This window comes from Balearica regulorum, chromosome 6 (assembly GCF_011004875.1).
Source record: "Balearica regulorum gibbericeps isolate bBalReg1 chromosome 6, bBalReg1.pri, whole genome shotgun sequence".
NCBI classification, from domain to species: Eukaryota; Metazoa; Chordata; class Aves; order Gruiformes; family Gruidae; genus Balearica; species Balearica regulorum.
Window position 1 is genome coordinate 24,778,888 of NC_046189.1, and position 14,888 is coordinate 24,793,775.

The 14,888-nt window shown below is 37.5% G+C and overlaps 1 protein-coding gene across 7 annotated transcripts in view; it reads left to right on the forward strand.

Annotated features, from left to right (window-relative positions):
- RBMS1 (RNA binding motif single stranded interacting protein 1) overlaps positions 1–14,888 on the forward strand; it is a 146,488-nt gene that overhangs the window by 112,447 nt on the left and 19,153 nt on the right. For all 7 annotated transcript variants that reach the window (XM_075756848.1, XM_075756842.1, XM_075756844.1 and 4 more), the window contains exons 5-6: positions 8,786–8,943; positions 11,986–12,065. In XM_075756848.1, the coding sequence (XP_075612963.1) occupies positions 8,786–8,943; positions 11,986–12,065 (238 nt within the window). The remainder of the gene's footprint in view (positions 1–8,785; positions 8,944–11,985; positions 12,066–14,888) is intronic.

A 14,888-nucleotide genomic window follows, 5' to 3' on the forward strand; every position in this document is an offset into this window, starting at 1 on the left:
GAGTAGCATTTGGATGGAAATTTAAAATGGAGGTAATGGGCTATTGCCCCTCTCCTGTCTTCACACTGAGTATTGCCAGTGTTCGCTTTTGTCAGTCATCTTTTTCAGTGTATGGAAATGGCTGTGGAAAGGGATCAGGAGATGATGTGAGCTGTAGTGGTAGCCAGTTTGCCTCAGGACCTAGTACAAAACCAATAACTTATCTCTTTCTCTAGAGATAAGGTACAGAAAGAGCAGATACGTGTCTTGCAAGAGTACTGTTATTTCTAAGCTAGTTAATAAGTGGCTGAGTGTCTAATTTTTATTAATTTTAATTTTTTGAAACGTCTTTAGTTTATTGTCCTTGCTTCTAGAGGAGTACTTCGATAATAAACCAATAATTATAAGTTCAAAGGTCTGATTTTAGAGCTGTGCATTCTTAGGTAAGATTAGTAGTAGTGTTGAAAAGCTCTGTCCATTTTCTTTGTTAGAAAAGTTATGGTTGCTGTCAGAATGAATTTTCTGAGACATGTCTCTTCTTTTCCCTCCACCTCAAAGGTAAAATCACTATCAATTAGAAAGATAACCATAGATTTCTACGCTACTCAGAGCAGATAGAAAATGTCTTTGTTTAGGAAGATAGATGCACACAGAAAATCTACTGCATTTTGGTATTTTGAATGGAGATTTTAAAAATTGAATCGTAGACTCATTTAGGTTGGAAAAGACCTTTAAGATAAGTCCGACTGTAAACCTAACACTGCCAAGTCCATCACTAAACCATGTCCCTAAGCACCACATCTACACGTCTTTTAAATACCTCCAGGGATGGTGACTCAACCACTTCCCTGGGCAGCCTGTTCCAGTGCTTGATAACCCTTTCAGTGAAGAAATTTTTCCTAATATCCAATCTAAACCTCCCCTGAGGCCATTTCCTGTCGTCCTATCACTTCTTGGGAGAGGAGACAGACCCCCACCTGGCTACAACCTCCTTTCAGGTAGTTGTAGAGAGCGGTAAGGTCTCCCCTCAGCCTCCTTTTCTCCAGGCTAAACAATGTCAGTTCCTTCAGCCCCTCCTCATTAAGACTTGTGCTCTAGACCCTCCACCAGCTTCGTTGTCCTTCTTTGGACATGCTCCAGCACCTCAATGACTTTCTTGTAGTGAGAATCTGTAAGGGTTGTTTTAGAGATGGTGAGGTCTAAATGCTGTGGAGATATGAGTCACGTAAATCCTCATTAGTTTTTGACCTTGAACTTAACATAAGGCATTTGAGTCAGTGCTTGGACAAAATTCTGTCTCGTCAAGTGATATTCAACTGAGTTCAGCTGTAGTTACTGAAGTAACTGTGTTTCATATGGTTGGAAAAGTGGCCCTTTTAAATGGAAAATTGGATTTAATTCTTATTCTTCTGGATCTAAACTAATATGTAAATATAAAATGTAAAAACCAACCCCTGAATAAGAATGATTAATAAAACCCCACAGTTCTTATCTTTCTATCTAGTGAACTTAAGCCAGGAGGACAATTACTGTGTTTGCAACCCAGATGAAGTCAGACAGAGAATATCTATATGCTACTGACTGCAAAGTAGAGATACACAAGCCAGCTAGAATACCAGCCTGGCTGTGGCAGCTCAGAGTTCAGAGAGTGCTAAACAACTTCCTTCCTGGCATGGCAGTGACATTTGTATAGCCATATTGTCTAGCTCATGGTAGGTTAACTGATTGCTGAGATAATATAGTGAAAGGCTTGTAGCTACTAAAACCATCCTACATATGGAATTACCCTTTTTTGCAAAGAGCTTGTAATGTACTTTGGGCAACACAAGAAGGATTAACAAATGTTCCAGTGTTCTGACAATTGTATTTTGGCCCTGTCCTTAAAATCATTGTAGTGACCTTCCTTTACAATAATTTAACCATCTGAATCCAACACAATTGCTACAAACTTAATGAGCCTGATCCTCCAGATTTTGTGTTGTTGAAGACCTTGGCTTCCTTTGTGCCTCCTCCTCTGTTCATGAGGTTTGTAGTTCTCTCTACACGACTTTGCTATGCTGTAAGATCATCAAGACCATGTATAACTTAAGTGATACTCATTCTTTTCCAGCTTGTGTTTTCCATTTTTTTAACTACAGTAGCACAAGTTTACCTTAGTAAATGTATGCCATTTAAAACAGAACTCATGAAAGTAGTCATGAATGTGGAGGATTTCTGTGGTCAATGAAACTCATTAATTTGAGCCGAAGAATGCTGTTCCATGTACTAATGTGCATTCTGGGGGGAAGACTCATTGTTTATCCATTCAAAGATTTCCCCACACTTGCATATTTTTAGGAATTTGGGCTTCGGATTTATAACTTTATAATTTTCTCTTTAAAGTCTTCACTTTCACTGAAGCCTTAGGTATGCTCCTGCTTGTATTGTATTAGTTCTCACATTAACAAATCACTACATATTTTCAGATATTTTAGGCTTGTGCAAAAAAATTAGGGCCATTTTCAAAACTGTTTCTTACTCAAATTGTGTCAGAAGAATGCCTGTGATAACAATGCAAAGTATGTCTACCATGATATACTGGCTCTCCCACCATTCTTAAGATACAACCTCCATTTTCTGGAGTGGTCTATTGGCCCTCAAAGCAACAAACCAAACCCCTTGAAACTCATTACGTGGGGGTGGTTTTTAGTTTGTGATAAATATTAGCCCATTGTCTTGAGTTCACGTTGATCCTCCAGAACCCAGAGGTGACATAAATTTATAATCTCTATTTTTTTACTAATGGTTACAAAGGCAGAACTGTGAAGCACACCGCACATGCTGGTAGCTTTATCTTGCTTTCCAGTACAGTTCAATGTACTGGAATGAGCATTTTTTTATATTCTAAACTTTAGGTGACTTTTTTCCAAGCATATTTGGAGAAAATGAACTGTCATGCTATATAAAGTGCACAGCAGGTATGGTATTTTTGGGAGGGAAAGGCTGCTTAGCCACTTGTCCTGCTCTCTGTAACAGAAATCAAGACTTTTCCACAGCTATTAAACATAATATATTAAAGGCAGTCTTCCTTTATGTTGCTGATGAAGAACATGGTTTTGAGTTAGCAAAAATGAGAAACAGCTAACTTTTATGACTTTTAATAATGTATTGCTTTTTGTACTTGTCTTCACTGTGGCAACCTTCTGGAGAATTAAATCAGTTTTCATTCCTGCAGAGTAAAGTAAAGAAAATAAGTTTAGGTTACCATAGTAGCTAGTGCACTTAGTCTAACTAGAGAAGGTAGGCATATTGCAATTTTTTTTATTCTGCATCTGGGCTTCTGAATGCCAAAGAACAGGTGACAGGCAAACAGGAGCTAACTCAAGCAGATTTCTACAGCAGTTTTTAGCAACTGTCTTGTAGGAAAAGTTTTCTTTTTACCCAGTTAGTAGTATGTTCTGAAGGTGATAGCGATATTACTATACTAATACTAGGTAGTATTAAATCTTACTGTAATAGACTAGTTTAAGTAAATATAATCAGTTTTCCTCCTTTTATTTGTAAAAGTTCTTAAAAGTCATTATACAGTAAATTGAAGGTAAGTCAAATTTTGCTTAAATGACCATCATTTCAGGAATTGCATTTGCATTAAATAAGACGGTTAACAACCACTTCCCTTGAGTACACAGCTTCAACCCACAAAAGTCTTATCTGAGTTGCTAAGCAGTGCTGTGGCTTATTCAGACAAGGGTCCAGTGCCCAGTTATGAACCGTGGTGGGCTTGTTCAGCTTTCTGTTGAGAACCGTGGCATTTGTGAGCAAGATGCAGAACTCCCAGGGAGCACCTTGGTGCCCTTCTAGCAAAGGGAAAGCAAGAATGCCAAGGAATAAAAAGGGAACGTATGATTGCAGTGATAGTCTGATTCCAAACGTAAACACGGTGCTTATTGTAGTTAAAAATTCCTTCTCATACAGTTCTTATTCTTCTTTGTAATACAGATGTGCCTGTGAAAATGAATTAAAATGTTTAGCTTATTAATCATATAGACTGTTTATGCAATTCTGGAGAACAAGTGAAGATTGTGGCAGTGATTTTTCCACTGAATTATCTTGTTAACAGTCTGTGGTCAGACAGTATTAAAACTGTGGCTAAAACAGACATATTTGAGTGAGACACAGGCCAATTGTAAATTTTAAAGTACTTTCTATACGAAGTCAGACAAGCATTTAATCCCTTCCCTATCAGCCAAAGGATCTTCCATGCTGTGAGCGGTGCCTAGTCACATGTTTCTGAATGGCTATCTGTTCGCTCTGACCTTAGACAGAGCAAGAGAAAACAGATGTCTTATCGTTTTGCCAAGTTTCTTGCTTGCAGTTTAGGAATGGTTCCACACGCACAGGGAGGTTTTTGTTAATTGCTTTCAGATGACGGTGGAGCATTTTGCATTATGTAGGACTCCTGATCACCACTTTTCTACAAAAATGAGCATTAGCAGTTGGTTATTCCTATCCCTTTTATGAGAAATACTGTATCTTATAGTCAGCTTATTAAATTAGTGCTGTAAGTGCTTTTTAGGAATAATAAGTGCAAGAGCACTGTTTTGCATCTTTGTATTATGATGCTTTGCTAGAGAGGTTCTGGAGATGCGGCTAAAGGTGTTTGGTGAGAAAATACCGATAGAAACTTGCTGATGTGAATTGCTAAAAATAAGACTTCCTAGTTTCCTCAGTAATATGGATATTTACAGTAGCCCACAAAGTCCCTGACGTTGCCCATAATCTGGAAATATTGAGCACTTTCAGTGTCTTTCAGGACCTGCTGAAGGTTCTGTTAACCGAGGAGACCCTACATGAGATATGAAGACGCTCAAATTAAGTAGTTTTCCAAAATCATGTAGAATTTTTTTTTAAAAACCCAACTCTATGGTTCAGTGGTTTACATTTTAATGTTAGTTTGCTACCTTAAAGTAGGAAACTTTCCACTGACTTGAGTAATTCTTTTTGATCATTCCCATAAAATGGCACAGATACTTTCAAGAGGTTTAAGATTTCAAAGGTGAAAGCAGCTTATGTGATTTCATGAATTTCAAGCACAGGAGAAAACCCTGTCTTTGAAGGCACTTGGAACGATTACAGCATATAGGCAGAGTTTGGGCCGAGTCGTTATGTTTGCAGATATTTTTGCCAGTTTCATTATTTTGCTGAATTCCAGAATAAAAATTAGAAACATAGATATCAAAGGAATTATTTTTCTCTTTTGAAACAGAACTGTAATGACCATGTGAATTAAACTGTGGTGAGGCAGGTTTCGGTAAGGAAGGAAGTCAGTCACAGAGCTTAATGTACTAAACTGCTGTTTGCCAGAGAGACAGAAGGACGGGTTAAAAAGTTTGTCTCTCTCCTAACTTCCTGAATTTTTAACTGTTTAACCATTTTCCATGCCAAAACCTTGTATAAAAGCAAACATCTGTTTGTACGATGCCTTTTGTGTAAGACAGGATAAAGATGGATGGGGAGTGCTAGTTGTGCTTGCCATTTGGAAGTCAGCTTGGAAATCCAGCATGTCCTAAGGGGAAGGAAATGACTTGCTGCTTATGATCTCCCAAAGCGTACCCAGATAGCTGTTTTAAGGTTTAGTAGTCTGGTGGAGATGACAGAAGCTGCATGGTGACGTAAGTAATTAACAGGAGAAGAGGAGGCGTTTTGCACATAAATAGGTGTATGTTTTCTGCTGCCAAACAGTATAAAATTCCGTATACTGAATTCAGAAAGAGTTCAGTCTTGCTTTAGGTCTACCCGAACAGTATTATCTTAGTATTGTAAGTGAGCTCCTTTGAGAACCAATGGCAGTCTTTTTTTTTTCCTGCATAGTGAAGAAGTGGATTACATTAATCTAGCCTGACCTAGCTGGACTCGATGATCCTTATGGGTCCCTTTCAACATGAGATATTCTATGATTCTATGTCTGCCATCTTTACCAGTTCTAGCTATGGACATAGGTAGGAGTATCTTCAAACTCCCCTTTTTCCGCTGTGGTCAGCGTGCCCTGTCAAAGTATCAAAAGCAGAAATAACTGAATGTCTGGGAGTATTCAGGCTGTAATAGACTGACGTAGAGAAAGGGTTGGGAAAGCAGAAGTAAGTCCTTTCCAGTCACCCGTTCAGCATGCACCTGACCAAAACCCAACCTAGTTACTAATACAAAATACGGATTGTTTCATGGACTGCAAGTCAAATTTTTCCATCACAGAATGCATTCTGTTCAGAGAAAGCAATTTCCTTAGAAGAATTTCCTCAGATGCACTTTTTTTCCTCCGGTTCCCAAGGGATTTGCAATGTGGGTTAGTGGTAAAGTTGCTAATACTCTTTCGAAGTTGAGCATTCCCTTCTCTAACAACATTGCTATGTGATTTTATGGCATGAAGTTTTCTCTGCTAAGTGAATAGGTACAAGAATCAAGTTTCCCAGTGTGCGTGGAGGAAGATCTTCGTGTGTTAGTGAATTGCAGTAGGTCTTTGTGTCCCTTTTGGCAAGGAAAGCTCATGATCCTGAGTACACTGCCTGTAGAATGCAAAAGTGTGGTAACCCCCTAGGCTGGAACAGGAGCTGAGAGAAGGGGAACGTCATCTCCCCAGTTACCTGAATAAAACAGATTGCTCTGACATTCTGCAGTTGACTGAATATCTTTCTCTAAGAGATGTTTCTGAATGTAAGCATTTCTTTTTTTGCATGTAAATTACATTTTTATTAGTGAACAAAATGGGGCTTTTTTATCTTTTCAAATTTTGTTAGGCTTTTAAATGAGAATGTTTTTATAATGTAATTCAGACTTTCTGTTATTATAGAATAAAAACATTAGCAATTTAGATGAGAATAGGCAAAGGATCTGATTTTCCAGCTTGTGTACTGTTTTTGTTGTTGGGGGTATTTTTAGGGAAGTTTTAGGATATTTGTGTGCATTATATTTTACAGCTTATAATACAAAGTAAAAAAATACAAATTTTTTTCTTTCGAATACTATTCTGAATTTCAGGAAATTATGCTATAGCTACAAATGCAATTTTGTGATCCTTGTCGCTAAAACCTCCGATAAAGCTTTTGCTAATAGTGTTCATTAAAGAAGGAAGTAAGCTTACATATCTCGAGGTACAAAACCAAATTGGCTAATACAATCTAAGCAACAAACTAGTTCTGAAAATGTGAAAGATGTCTTCGTTTCACATTCCACCTGAGGAAATTTGAACTGTATGTCAAGGACGTAACTACTGTAACATAGGTTTTCCCATCACAGTTGAACGCTGCCCAGCAATGAATATTAATGTCAGCTCTGACCTCTCAGTGAATCCGTTTTCTTGTCTTCTCTTTCTGCTGATTTTTCTAATATGAAAGAGAAATCAGATGTTCTAAGATAGCTTAAATCACAAACTTCTATGTGTATGGTACGGATTCAGTATTTTGGTGGGGGGGGAATGCATATTCCCACTAGGTAACAAAACATACATGGTAGGCAAATGCCCTTTGTAATGGACTGTAAAGGGACTGACTAGGATAACACTTGGGCACTTGGAAAAGTTTGTGTTTTGTAAGGTGTGTGTGATTTCTGTCTGGCTAGGAATTACAATCATACCAATGGCACAGTATGCAGATCAGGAGGATGTGGTGGGAACATATTTCCCTTTTATAGATCCTTCGATGCTGAAGTTTCTTAAAAATCTTTACAGAAAACTTTAAAGGCCTTTCTAAATGAGTGTGAGACTTGGGGTGAAAACACAAATAGTGGAGGTCCATAAGCACAGAATTTACTTCTTCATTTTTAAGTTTATTTTTTTTTTCAGGTTTTGGAACTAAGATACACAGGGAGCCACAATGATGACATCGAGGTTTTGCACAACTGTGAGGGCCAAGTCATATAGATCTGTATAGGTGGAGAATGTATTTCATCATGGAGCATGGCCAGCAATTAGCAGTATGAAAGGGGATGCAGGAGATGCTCCCTAACCACAACTGGAGAATCTGTAGACAAACACTGGAAACAATCCATTTCAACAAAAATGTTTCTTTGATTGAGATGGAATTTCATGGTGCATACACAGATCACACAAAGCAGATAGCCTAAGGTCAGGGGAATGGCAAAGATGAGACTATGTTTGTCTCCTCCCTCTTGGCTCACCTCCTGGCTGCCTTCCTCTCTCATTTTGTCTGTTTCTAGAGAAGGGTTTTGGAAGACTTGTATTGTCTGAATGCATAATGTAAAAGTTTGATGAAAACTCAAAAACATTCATGTGTGGGAGAAGATGACAAAGTCCCACTCGCTTCTGCGTGTATGGGCCTATTCTTGTGGTAATATTTTGGCAATGTACATACTCTTAAATACATGGTCTCCTTGTCCCCCTGTATTGTTTTCAAATTGTCATTCCAATCTTTTTCTCTTTTAATTTACATCTGGCTTTTTTTTAGCTCTTTCTACCAGTCTTGTATTTCCTTGTCAGCTAATTTCTTTCCTTTATCTTTTTGCCTTTTTTTTTCTTTCAGAAAAATCTGAAACATGAAGTTGTAATACGGACTATAAACTAGTCAATTATTCACCTTTATCTCCACTTAAAAATGTCCTTGTCAGCAGTAATAGGAGGAGGGGAGCTTTTCTCAGGAATGCTGTACACAGTGACAGAAGATGGAGGTCACTAATACTAGGGAAGAGCAGCCTTTAGAAAGGGGCCTGAGAAGTAAAAATCTGTACCAGTTGTTATATGTAATTGTTGTTATATTTTATATACAAAATGTCTTTGCGGTGGCGACAGCAATAACAATTGTTTTTAATTCTCTTTCAGCAACAAGAACAAGATCCAACTAACTTATACATTTCCAATTTGCCGCTTTCAATGGATGAGCAGGAGCTTGAGAATATGCTGAAACCATTTGGGCAGGTTATCTCTACGAGGATACTGCGAGACTCGAGTGGGACAAGCCGTGGTGTTGGCTTTGCAAGGTACTTCAGTGGCATTAGCCATGCTGGCAGCTCTTTTCCTTTTTTTTTTAATTAAAAAGGCATGAATAGGTGGAAGAGGCAGATATTATTGAAAATGCTCAAGCTTTTAAAGAAAAGGGAGATCTAGATTAAGATACCAGCAGGGTTTTGTTAATTATTCCTTTGGTAAAGCACATATGGCTGTGATGGCTAAATCTGCATCTGTTGCTTTTATTGGACAACTATCTAGAGTGAGAGTTCACTCTCAACCACTTCCTCCTCTTCTCTGTACTTCTCCTTTCTCCTCTATCCCTGAGCCAGTAAGCAAGAGTTACGCAGTGCTTCACAGAAACTTCTGTGACATTTCTGGCTTTTGAGGCTTTCTTTCTTTCTTGTTCTTCATTAGTTCCTCTGAGAAAATCAACTCATCATTGCCCTTTGAACGTCAGCCCTTTGAATTTTCTGGCTCATTAACATGTTGTCATCTGGGAAAGAAAATATTTTTATTCACTTACAGTAAATCTCACCTTAAAATATTTGACAGCTTGGTCAAATATCTCTCCCAAATCAACAAAAACAAGTATTTTCCATAAATTAGTAGATACCTCCCAAATATTCTGTCCATGTGAGTCTAGTTTTTCTCTTTGTTAATTCAGTTATTTGTTCTGGGGTCTCTTCATCAAAGCCTTTTCTGTGTCTTTCTAATATTTTTCTATCTCTCATTAAGTCCTACATTAAAAACGTAGTATGGCAATCAAAATTTGGAGGCTTTAGATTGGAGATTTCTATCATCAAAAATAGAGGCATGCTTTGAGCAAAGCATTGGGATTCTCAAAATTTGTTGTAAAATGTCTGTCAACAGTCAAATTCCAGTAATTCAGATGTTCAGCCAATATTACAATAGCTCTGTATTTGAACAAATTGCAGAATCTAAAATTAGTGCACAGAAAAGAATGGAACAAATTATACCTCCTGATGAAGCCAGAATTTTTAGGGATTGGGTATGGGTAGTTCACAGCACTGTGATTTCAATTTTTTTTTAATGCCCCCTCCCAATCTATTTGCTTGGCAAACTAAGTTTCAAGAAGATACAACAAAGGAACAAAATTAGAAACAATGGAATGATATTCCTTTATTTGAGAATGCAAAACCAGCAAGTTTGCTTTCTACCAAAATTTCTTCCTGTCCCCTTTAAATAAATCAATAAGCATTTGTAATATTTTGGTGTAAATTTAATTGGGCATTTTTATTGCATTCATACACTTGTTTTTTTTTTTTTTTTTTTCATATAAGCATATGCATAGGTATTTGAGTGTGAACTCCATATAAGTATACACAGAATATGTGTATGTGGTTTTTGGATGACATACAAAGAAATATATATCCAAAAGTTATATTTACTAATTTTGAAAAAATACTGATACTTGCTTAAATGCAGCTTTTACTTTTTGGTACTATGAAGGGTAGAATCCAGTAACACCCAAGCTAAAATTCAGTAGGCATTATGAATTTATTCAGTTGTTTCTCCCTAAACTTGCTTACCAACTCTACCTTGAATCAGTGGTATTTTAGGAATGCTTTTATTCTAATATAGCTGAAGAGTTTTAGAATTGTATGTAAAACAAAACAAAACAAAAACCCCCAAAACCCCCAAAATATTTGTGTGTATCCAAACCCTCACTTATATTGAAGACATAAAACTATTCTCTTTTAAAAAGTATTTTCTGAATAGGTTCTGTATATAGGTTGCATGTTTTATATGTATACATAAATGTGAAGTTTATTTTTATATACATAGTTTTTTTTTCACATACATATACATAATTTATAAAATAAGCTGTTGCTGTCATATCTAATCAGATTTTCTCCCCTTCTGCAAGGTAGGTATTAGAACATTTTTGGATAAAATAGTAGTTTAAAGTTAAAATTGTTGAAGAAAACATGTAGACATTAAATAAAGATTTTAATTTCTTGGCTTTGGGAGCATTTTATTAGGTTAATAAGGGGTAATATATTTTATCAAGTCCAGACTTGAGTCTGAAACGAAATTATATTGTTTGTTTCATGTGAGACAAAAAAAAAAAAATTTCTTTGATGCAGATCCAACAATCCAGAACTCTTGAAAATTCTCTAGAAGGTATTTTTAAAACCATGAAGAAAACTTCTTGTTCAGCCTGGCATTTTAATGATTTTGCTTGTTGTCTATGACTATATTTCATTGCCCTGTGCAGAAGGGCTGTCAGAATTAAAAAGGTGCTAAGACTTGGTAATTTTTAGTACTGCTTCTTTGCTGCCGAGGCCATTGGCCTAATTTGTGGATTTGAATCCCAGAACTTAATGAACAATTAAAAAGAAATCTCTGTTCAACATTATCCTAATATCATCTTGCAGACAGCTGCAAAAGATATTCTTCTTTTAAAATAAATTTTGTTATACTTGCATGTCTCGGTCATCCGTTGCAAGTTATCCCAGTTACCATTAGCCATCACAGCTATCCTGGTAGTGGCTCCTGTTTTGGAGATAACTTGAAGACAATTAAATAAGAGACAGTTACATCATTTAGTTGGGATAATATATATAAGCTAAAAGCTGCAAAGGCAGTTTGGGTCATGCATGTTTATATTTCAGTTTATTACTCTTAAACTGTACGGACACTTCAGAATCCTCTCAAAGGTGGCATTAACTTTTGTTGTGTGTATCATGAACACTAAGGATTCAGTTATGAATGATTGTGGATCAGTCTTTCTGCTTCCTTCAAGACAGCATACGTACTTTGTACTACAGTTGTCCAGGTTATGTTCTCCCTGATTTCTAAGTAAATAAGGGTATTGTATTTGCAGTTTGGAACTGACTTTGGTCTCAGAGTACATAAACTGTTAACTGAATTTAGTTTTACCTTTCTGAAGCTGTGTGTTCTTTGAAAACATCCTCTCTATTGCTCATACATGGGAAAGCAAGCTACAAAAGTGAAGCGAGAAAAAGCAAGAAATAGGCTTAAAAAATCACAAACATGGGAATCTGGATGAGTGTTTAATTTATGTAAATTATTCTTTATTTTCTTAGGATGGAGTCAACAGAAAAATGTGAAGCAGTGATTGCTCATTTTAATGGAAAATTCATAAAGACACCAGCAGGAGTTTCTGGTATGTTGCATGTATTTCTAACAAGATGTATGAATGGGTTACTGGTTACATAGTGGAAGCCTGTTACGGTGATTGTTGTATCTGGCTTCTCATTCAGAGGCAGGCTTATTAAAATCAAACTGTATCTTGTTGGATGACTGTAATACTTGCTCACTTGGAACACAGTATATCACTTTTCTACTGTAAACCTTTTCTAGGAATCTAGTAGTGTTCTCCTTTAGTGGATAGACAAGCAGCTAAGATGCCTTAAGCCAGCTATGCACAAATTTACATTCCACATAATACCAGTTGAAGTCAGGAGACAAGTTGTGTTGTATGTGTATCAAAACAGAGTTTGGCTGATTGTCCATGGACAAGTGTTTTTTTGAGAGAGGCAAAAAATGGACCACTTTTGCCATCTGTTGATGATTTTTTCAAAGTAATTTTTGAAAAAGAGGTTTGATTAGAAACAGATTCTGCAGCAGTGCCTTAATACCAGGCACTTTCTTTCACTGGGGAGCTGTGATTCTCAAGTCGAAGTAGGCTTTGAGATCCTTCAGGAAGATGGAAGGAGGTCAGTGAAGAATGTTACTTCTAGAAATACGGTGCAAGGCAAAATGCAGAGGAGCTACATAGCACAACTTTGTTGTCACACCAAGTTCCTCATCAGTTTGCCTGCTTTGTCAGCACTGTTTCTAAGAGACAAAACGTATATTCCATAAACACTTAAAAATGGGGAAAGGAAATTCAGAGCAGCAGAGTAAAATAGAAAGAAAAGAGGACACTAAAGAAGGAAAGAATACATGCCTGACATTCCAGGCAGCTTTTGGTAACCATTTTACTGAGAATCTCAAGTGGGAATTTTATAAATTACATTGTTGATGTGGTTACTGAAGCCACCTTTATCCTGCTTCTGAAATGTTCTCTGCGGCCAGACCCTGACACCGAGGAAGAGGAAAGCAGTCCCCGGCAGGCAGACAAGAATGTGGCTTGTTTAGTAAAACTACATACATCCCTCATCCCTGAAAGATTACTCCAGTTTGAGGCAGTCTGTGCTGCGGTAGGGATGGAAAGCTGCTTCAGAGCACGGGAAACCACTCCCTACACCAGCACTAATCTAACGCAGGGGTCTGACTTCCCTGCCTTGGCTTTTGCAGATCCTTTGCATTGGGATTGATTGCTGAGATTATTTAGTTAAAACTTTATTATACGTAGGGACTGTAACATTTACTTTTCTATTTCATATATTTAGCAATCTGCGTTTTATGAGATGGAAAATCACTTTAGGGGCAAAGAGATCATGGAACAAATTTCTCTGAATGCTGACTGCTCTGATCCACCCTCTGTGATTAGTTTTATAGAGCTGCTATGGCTTGGACATAATTAAAAGTAAAAATATGGAGAAATCAAGAGCTCAAATTAATATAAAGGGGTTTCTATTCAATTAGAACTAGTGCAAAAACTGTAAGAGAACCTCCTATTACTGCTTTTTAATTTGCTTATTTTTATTTTCACTTATCCCGTTCTCAATGAATGCGCCGTCAAGCATATCATTGCCAATCATGGTCTGTCTTTGGGGGGTCATTGCTGAAGCTGGAGTTGCACCCTTGTATGATCGGGTTCAACCAGTTGCTGCATGGAATTGTAAGAACAATTTCTGTGGTGTGGAGGAAAACATTTACCAGAAAAGTGTGATTAATTTGAGTCAAGAAATTTGCACAGAACTGGTGATTGTCAGAAAGTAGAAACTAAAGAGGAGTCTCAAGATATAATCCACCTCATGGACTTTAACTTCTAATGCTTACTGGGCATTTTACTAGGTTCTCTGTCTCAAGTATGTAAAGAAGCACACATCTCCAGAGACTGATGTGTCTTTGCTGTCAGCTGTCCTTGTGGTTACAAAGCGTGTCTACATGGGTTGCTCAGAAATAGATAACTAAAAGTCTGAAAGTCAGTTAAGTGAGATGTGTCACACCCTCCATGACGCTGAAAAATGTAACAAATAGGTAGGTGCATAAGGGAGTCCTGAGAACCTTGTTTATTAAAGACCTTCAGTTTTGTTGTATAGGGTACAGCTCCAACTCTACTTTTCCATGCTGGTTCTGTGAAGTTGTATTCCTCCTTAGAAAGGTTTTTATGGAGTTCAAATTCTTCCCAGAGTTCTCACCACACAGCAAGCACGTACTCAATAATGCAATCTTATTAGAGGATGCAGCTTATGCATAATAATATGCTGCAGTCTGCCAAAAAGTGGGGCAGATTCGTGGGGCAACTGTGGTATTGGCCTACCTGCACAGAGAAAAGTGGATGTAGTGGGAAAGCTCTTGGACAAACAAAGGTTAGGAAAATGTTTTGAAATAGATTAGCATCCTTCAGGGTTATAGAGGACTAAGTTCAAATACATGCAAAATAAAATTGTAGAACTGGAACTGTGTTTAAATTAAAACATTGTGTCCTAGAAACTTGGCTAAAATCAGCAAAGGAAGCTGGCTATAAAAACACTGTTATCAGGATGAGGAGGGTAGGAGAGACGGGCCTGTAATGAAATAGGTGTGGGAGGAAGAACATCTGTTCAACAAAAACATGCTTTCATAATGCAGCTTTGTTATTTTAACTAAGTTTGGGTTTAAATGGAAGAATGGGTTAAACACAGTTATAGAAAGTATAGGTGAAACCTCCTCTGGAGCATGGGAACAGAGGACAGAAAAAGCTCTCTGAATCTGAGAGGGCCAAGGGTAGCACAGGGCAGCCCCGGTGTCAGCTGTAGAATTGAGTGAGGGACTGGGCATTGGTGGTACCGAGCAAGCTGAACCCCTATGTAACAGGCTACTTGGGCTTTATTTC